Source organism: Poecilia reticulata, linkage group LG14 (genome assembly GCF_000633615.1).
Source record: "Poecilia reticulata strain Guanapo linkage group LG14, Guppy_female_1.0+MT, whole genome shotgun sequence".
NCBI lineage: Eukaryota > Metazoa > Chordata > Actinopteri > Cyprinodontiformes > Poeciliidae > Poecilia > Poecilia reticulata.
The window spans coordinates 1,553,448-1,561,748 of NC_024344.1; the positions used below are offsets into that span (position 1 = coordinate 1,553,448).

The 8,301-nt window shown below is 36.3% G+C and overlaps 1 protein-coding gene across 6 annotated transcripts in view; it reads left to right on the forward strand.

Moving 5' to 3' along the window:
* The window catches only part of gabrg2 (gamma-aminobutyric acid type A receptor subunit gamma2), a 44,103-nt gene that overhangs the window by 15,244 nt on the left and 20,558 nt on the right, over positions 1-8,301 (forward strand). For all 6 annotated transcript variants that reach the window (XM_008426916.2, XM_008426917.2, XM_008426918.2 and 3 more), the window contains exons 5-6: positions 720-802; positions 2,268-2,405. In XM_008426916.2, coding sequence (XP_008425138.1) covers positions 720-802; positions 2,268-2,405 — 221 coding nt within the window. The remainder of the gene's footprint in view (positions 1-719; positions 803-2,267; positions 2,406-8,301) is intronic.

Here is an 8,301-nt window from a genome sequence, read left to right on the forward strand (position 1 = left end):
GTGACCTGTCCAGGTGACCTGTCCAGGTGACCCCGCCTCTCGCCCGGAACGTTAGCTGGAGAGGCACCAGCACCTCCCGACCCCATTAAGGGACAAGGGTGCAAGAAAATGGATGGATGGATGGATATATCCAAGTATATTTAAGAATATTATGCTTCAGAGTAAAAAAAAAAAAAAGAATTGTGTCATACGTTCATAAAGTGACAGATATTACCTTGTTATATTGTCACTTTTGCAGACACTTGCACAGAAATGCATTACCTGTGATAAAAGAGAGAAAGCAAAGTCTTCTGGAGTCAATCAAGCTATGATGGATGTCCTCCTGAGCAGAACACCAGTCCTCCACCTCATTAATTTGTTAGGGAACTCAGAACTTAAGCACTGGTTAATTAGGATGGCTGCTGTGATTCCAAGCACAATGATACATGACAATAGCAAATGCATGGATGGGTGAAGCAATTTAAGGTCATTCTCCCATTAAGCAGAAGTTTAATGACTTTGCTGTTAAACTTCCTCAAGGATGAAAGAAAAGAGAAAAATGTTTTCTGTCTTATTTAATTTAGCAAAATCCCACTTTTAATATGTAGCATCATTAGGAAAAAGGGCATTTTGCTGTTAGTTAAATTAATTGACTATGTGTTTATTAAGTATTTAAACATTAAGTTCAGTCTTTGTAGTATATTTTTAGGCATGGTGAATGGAAATGTTTGTTTCTGCAGGTTAACCATTGATGCTGAGTGCCAGCTTAAGTTAAATAACTTCCCAATGGATGAGCACTCCTGTCCCCTGGAGTTTTCAAGCTGTAAGTTTGCTAATGCACTACTACTTTACAGCTTCCTCTTCTTTTCTGTTTTATTATGTGCATAGTGATAGACTGTAGTGAAATATTTCCGTGCAAATTAGCACAATATGTGTTCAAATTCTTAAAATAGTCAGAATAATTTGTTTTCTTATCATCCACCAACATCACTGTTGATTAGTTTTTATGCACTTTTGAATATTTTTGAGACTTTTTTTAACCTTGGAATCTTGTCAATAAGTAACAGGAGCTCAAAATACTTAACATCCCATTGTATTCAGGGTACTAATGTGCTAAACCTGTACCGTGAGATACTATGGGATGTTCTCCAGGAAGAATCCTGCTTGAATGTCTCTGGAGCAGAAGAAAGTGAAGCTGAAGAGGTTAGCAAGGCTAAAACTGCAGCATGTGAATTCATTTAAATTTAATGAGAGCTATGGATTTTTTCCAAAGTTGTTTGACATACACCACAGAAGCTCGGTCTCAGATGTTGCAAGCAGAGAAGCGTGCAGCTATTTATCGCGGGGAAAATKTCCACATCACCTGTCAAAAAGCAGCAAAGCTTAGTCATTACATGCTTTTTTGCAATGGTTAAAACTAGTCAAATGTTATCAGGCTATTTGGCAGAAATTTTGTTTCAAATGAGAAGAAAATACCTTTCAGTATATTTACCTGTAGTGGACTGATATGAAGTTAAACTACTGTCATTGAGAACGTTGTATCCTCCTTGTTTCAACTTCCCAGAAGTAGACTGAATGTATAATATCTCCCAGATGCATTAGAAGCAAAACAGCAGACTGCTTTCTTGGTCTGCGATGATGTGTTACTTTGAAGACCAACATTATTGGATGTCTGAGAGCACTTAGGCTTGCTCTAACGGAGTTCACCTGCATAATTCAAACCACAGCTCATCTCTAGACTTTGASCGTCTGCAGAGATGCTACACCACTGCGCCGGAGAACATAGAGAAAAGCCAATGACTTTTTGGGTCAGTTTGTTTTTCCAAACCGCACAGAAATTCGATACTCACAAGACTTGATTATGATAATCCAATTGCTCAGTTAAGTGAATCTGTTTTAGACAAGTAAGATTACTATTTTCATTAGAGTGTCTGCAGAGTGTGCAGTGTAGAATGAAATTACTGAAAGCCCACTCACCCATGGCCTGAGATCAATGACGCGATTTTTACTTCTAAATCAGCTCAGTATTTTCAAGGAAAATACACTTTTTCCTCAGAAATGGAGCAAATATCTTCTCAACATGAAGTAMATCCCTCAGTTAGACAATCATTGTCTCAGGTTGATATGAGTAAAATTAAACTAATCAAACTGTGAATAGTGATGCCATTTTTTTTTTCTTATCTGGAAAAAGTCATCAGATAAACTGTTGGTAGTTAGCTTTGGAAAAACAATGCTCTGTTATAAGTTTAAAAAGCTCCCTGACTGTGCAAATGTCCTGTCCTCTTCAGATGGATACCCCAAGGAGGAAATTATGTACAGGTGGAAAAGGAGCTCCGTGGARGTTGGGGACATTCGCTCATGGAGGCTTTACCAATTCTCCTTCGTTGGCCTGAGAAACACCACTGAAACCGTCAGGACAGTTTCAGGTATATAACCCAACTCTCAATAAAAGAGCATCTGCATACTTTATTACAAAAGAACAAGATGGATCCTTGTGCTCTTTTGTAGCATCAGATTCATCAAAAGTGTTCATACCTCCGTGGCAGCAGGGGGTCAATGCTCTCCCAGCTCTGCCTGTCGGTTAAGGTAGCAGTAGGTTTACAGTTGTGCCTGAAAAAGAGACATTTGTTGCCACTTTTAGGTCCAACTGTCTTGTTTTTYCTGCCACATTTCTTTCTGTAGTCAGTTGACCTTATGCCATTGTCTGTTTAAACAGTAGAATGGATGCAGCTATGAATTAAAATAAAAAAAACATACTGTGGAGGGGAGTCACTGTGTAACTGGAATGGCTGAAGTAGGGATAATATCATAAGATGTGATGGATGTAGGCTGACTTTCCTAGACGGAATGGGGAAAAAACTAGGCTGGCATGATTATTGCAATATGTTGATATTTACCAACTTGAGATGTTGCAAAGTAATGTACTGGATAATGATTTTGCATCCTTCACTGATTTTTGTGGTGTGCTCATTTTTTAAAAGATTATTAACGGGGTACAGTGTTCTGCTTTTATTAGCAATGACATTTTGCTTAAAAAGAAAGTTTATGTAGTTTGAAGCGTAAAGCTTCAAACTACATAGAGTCGAGTTTCTACGTGATGAATGACACAAACAAGTAGATGCTTTAATGGGGTTTGACTGTTGGGAATCTTTGCAAAACCTTTTTTTTTAATAACATTGTTACATTTTTAAAACTATTTTCATTGTAATCAGTATTTAAAAATTCAGTGSARGTTTTTGCGCTTGTTTTAATTTAATGTGGAAAAGTTAGGTCTGGCACAATAACACATTTTTCTGGATGATAAAATGTCCCMAAAATTATTATGATTAATGTTGTTATTTTWAGAACATTTTCCAGTCATATGAGATTCGTTTATAATAATGCGAGTTTGCCTTCTCGCAGACTAATAAACTTTAATTTGTACAGAACACTCTGGAACTGGAAGACATCTTGAATGTAAAACCACAACTAAAAACCACACACAACTGAAAAACTATCATAAGAATTGAAATTATCGAGCTCATTTTTACTTTATCATGCCATTTATTGATTTATTGCTTACTGCAACAGAAATGCATCCAAAATGTCTTTTTGTTTTTAAATCCACAGTATCCTTTTTTTTTTCTAAATCTAATTGACCATTATAAATATTTTAGCTTTTTGATTTATGATCCCACATAGATTCCAAAGACAAAGTGGAAAAACCCATTTGTTTAGGACTTAACTAATGTCTTCAGCATTGAACCACATTTTCTTTGAGTGCTTAAAATGTCTAAAGTGCATGCCGGCAACGGGGATTAGACATGGCAACTAACATCTGAAAACTCAGACAGATAGGCAGGCCGACTGTAKTACTGGGTGGTGTTATTGATTGGAAATTCACCACATTTTAAAAACRGCTCCCCCTSTACCACTAAATGGTACAACAGAAACTAAAAAACACAAATCACTGTCATTACAGTGTTRCTGTGTATTTCGTCTGGCTTCACATATGCTGTGTTAGTGGTTTACAATGACAATGTCCTGCAGTTTGTCTGTTTCACGGTTCTCTAGCATGTTTCATGTGGGATCATAAAAGGGGAATCTAAGCGTGTGTTGAGAAACTGCAGTTCTCAGTTTCTCTCCTTTTGATCTGGTTTGTTATTTTCACAAACTGCCATCTGCTCTCTTGTCGGAGCAGAGAACCTTGACTGTGGCTGAGAGACCTCTTGTCTCATGTTCTAGTCAGTTTGGGAACTGACCTGCTTCAAGATTTGTGAGCACAACATCTGTCTCAAACAGCAGTCAGTTGGGACATTATAATTACTGTGTCATCAAAGATAACCAACATGCAGTGGACTGCAACTTCAGGAACTGGATTGTTATTTAAAATGTGACAAACACATAATGAATGATTATGATTTGATTTGTTTTTTTCATTTAAATTGTTAGTTCTAATGATGATATTATTACTTTTTAAACATCTTTGCTGTACACACATTTCATTTCAGAATTATATTTTTTAACAGCCGCTCTCGATTTGTCTAGTCATTTGGCAAAATACAACTAAACATATGTATTTATTTATTTGCCATATTTAATAAAAACCTCATTAAAATAATTCTGACAGAACAACAGTATTTTTAGGCAATAGGAATTGAAATAATTTAAGGCTTGCTATCCCTCTTTGGTTTTCTGTAAATTCTTGGTAAAATCTGGTTTTGTCCTCCTAAATTAAAATAAGCTGCTCTAAATGTTGGTATTCATAATTACAAGCTTAGTGAACAAATATTATATTCTTTAAAAAAGCATCAAAATCCTTTTGTCTCCACTTATATTCAATTTTAACAGCAAAACCTGTCCTACTCGTATATCTACAATATAATAATTTAGAGTATAATAGATGTGCAAAACAGAATAGAATGTTGAAAAAGGATAGTAAAAAATGACTTGCAGGAATATGGCATCTGTTAATTTTGTTAAAAAGGATGGATGTTKGTTTTTGTTACTTTTTCAGACTCAAAAACCAACTTCACCTTTTACAAAACCAATTCTTTTATCTACCAAAGTTTCCTCGTTGTGTGAAACCATCATTATGCAGCTGGAGAATCTTGTCTGGGCCCTACAATTACCCCTGAGGACGCACAGATGAAACAAAGGCGTGATTTATCATATTGCTTGGATAATCCTTYAAGCTCCTGCCATGTGCATTTATATAAATAYGTTATAAGCATGGGTGTGTTTTTGACTTTTCATGCAGAGCAGATAGGCAAAGGGCCTCCAGATTTGCCCCATCAAGGAATCATGTGAAGACTGAGAAGCTCCCTAATCGCAAGAAGGCCAGTGACGTGTCCCTGGGCTTTCTGCTCTCAAACTGAATCATACAGGCGGCCGCACACAGACAACAGGGCTGCGTGGCATGGCTTTTGAAAGGTCACTCTAAGAATAGCTTCCGATAAGTAAACGAGCCTCATATCCAATGAAAAGCACATGTTGAAATGTGCAGGCAAGCAAATGGACATTAAAACGTGCAATAATTCATGGATGAGGGCACAGACCAAAGCACTCTTGCTGTTGAAAATACTCACAGACATAATYGTACAACTTATTGATGCACATCTGCTCTCTGTTAAAAGGACAGRAAAAGCAGTGAATCTACTTGCTGATGTCTAAGCCCTTCTGTGTTTCCTTATCAGGCCATAATTTCAAAAGGAAATGAGAGAAAATCATTTTCCTCCTGCCCATCTTCATGATGTTCTACTTACTCATTTGTACAATGAAAGTGGAAGGTGCCCATTCACTTTCGGGGGTGATGTAAATGTATCATTCAGGAGAACCGTCCAAATCCTTTCATGATTAAACCAAGCGCTGCAGAAGTTGGTCATCCTGGTGCAGTTATTTTTTAAGTCACTTTCATTCATCTAAAACTAGCTTCTTGCATGTTTTAATGTAAATATATTCTTTATAATTAAGTGGTCACCAATTATAGTAGATTTAAAGCGATGGCTAAGCGAAATGAACATTTTGTCTTTCCGGCAACAGTACCAGTAAAATTATCAAATGTTTTTTCTGGCAAAGTATATTTGGCAAAGCAAAATGAAAAGAACAAAAAAGTGTATGAAGGAAAGTCAAATGGAAAACATTAGACATTATTGTCTTAACATTACWGTAAGAAGGATATTTTTAAATGCTTCAGTAACTGTATGATAATAGCTATGCTATAACACAAGTTCAAYCCAAGGAAAATTAATGGGAGAATGTGATTACATTWCTCAAAGTAAATGATGCCATTGRGACAGGAGTATTTATCGCTGTTTGCCTGCTTTAATCATGAAAAGATGAAGTGARAGAAAAAGCAATAAACTGAAATGACAATGGCCTTTTATTGTTACTGAGACGTCGAATCCCTTATCAAATAACCAGTACAAACTGCAGCACAGTCTGAAATCATTTCAGCACAAAACCCTCAGAGCAATTCAGAAAAATTTACAAAGGAGAATATTTGATCAAACAACTTGTAGAAATAAACGGAATTAGACTATGTTTATAATATGAATGATGGCTGCACTTTCTACATTTCTGTCACGTTTCTGACGACGAGTCACATCAGTGCTTCTTGATTATTTATCCACAACAGACAGCAAGTCTGTTTCTGCCTTGTCTTGTCAAAGTGAAGTTAATATCTGCCTTCTGAATTGATTCTACTAATGAATGCTTATGTAACTGAGCAACTTRCAATACATCTGCACAGTATTACTTTTTCTTTTCCTCAAATTATTCATGGTGATTTTCTTGAATATGAAAATAGTAATTTTGCTACATTAAAAGAAGGTCTGATACAGTGGACTGTATTATAGAGGTTTAGCTTTCTAAAGGCTAAGAGGCTCAGAAACAATCCATTAGCATGGTATGTTGCTGTAATGCATATTTTTTCTGATATCTCCACGCCTTTATTCTCNAGAAAAAGCAATAAACTGAAATGACAATGGCCTTTTATTGTTACTGAGACGTCGAATCCCTTATCAAATAACCAGTACAAACTGCAGCACAGTCTGAAATCATTTCAGCACAAAACCCTCAGAGCAATTCAGAAAAATTTACAAAGGAGAATATTTGATCAAACAACTTGTAGAAATAAACGGAATTAGACTATGTTTATAATATGAATGATGGCTGCACTTTCTACATTTCTGTCACGTTTCTGACGACGAGTCACATCAGTGCTTCTTGATTATTTATCCACAACAGACAGCAAGTCTGTTTCTGCCTTGTCTTGTCAAAGTGAAGTTAATATCTGCCTTCTGAATTGATTCTACTAATGAATGCTTATGTAACTGAGCAACTTRCAATACATCTGCACAGTATTACTTTTTCTTTTCCTCAAATTATTCATGGTGATTTTCTTGAATATGAAAATAGTAATTTTGCTACATTAAAAGAAGGTCTGATACAGTGGACTGTATTATAGAGGTTTAGCTTTCTAAAGGCTAAGAGGCTCAGAAACAATCCATTAGCATGGTATGTTGCTGTAATGCATATTTTTTCTGATATCTCCACGCCTTTATTCTCTCTTTCCATCTCTCTGAGTTCTCATTTTGCTTCTGGGTGATTTGTGATTGACAGGAGTGGTCTGAAAACRATCTGACTCAGCACAAATCTCCCCTTTGTAACATAAAATACCAATTYATACTCTTCCCCATCTCTTTTTTAGTACACATGCATTCCCAAAAAATCCCGGTACACTTACAGGATTCATATTCTCATGTCCTTTTTTTATCCCAAACTAGTAAATATACAAAGGGTTTTGCTCTGTGAAACCACCACCTCCCATTCTCCCCCTGCTCACTCTCACAAGGAGAGGATTTTATTTTCAGCCTGGTATATTCCTGTCCTACTTTTTACACTCCCTCCCCCATCCACAGCTTCTCTATCTCTCTTTGTTTTGCTCTCTTTTTCCTGTCCTTTTTTGCTACAGCCTAATAAGCCAGTAATTAACACCTGAAACCAGGGAARACGTCCTAGATGAAGAGAGTGCTTTGGATAAACAAAGCACTTGCTTTCCATCTCATCAGCCACTCTCTGCATATAAAGTAGGACTTTTGGGCGCAAAATACAAGGAATTTATTTTGAGAAATGCTACATGTTCGACRTTGGAAACAAAATCAATAGGATATGGTTTGTCAGATGTAACCAAAAATTCTTCAAGTGTCTTTGATGACAATATATCTTGGTTCAGCACACATGATGTAGAAACATATACAAGGAAGTGATAACTAGGACAACTGAATGCATGGAAAACAACATAAAAGTCATACAATCTGCATCATTGGGAAAAAACAAGAA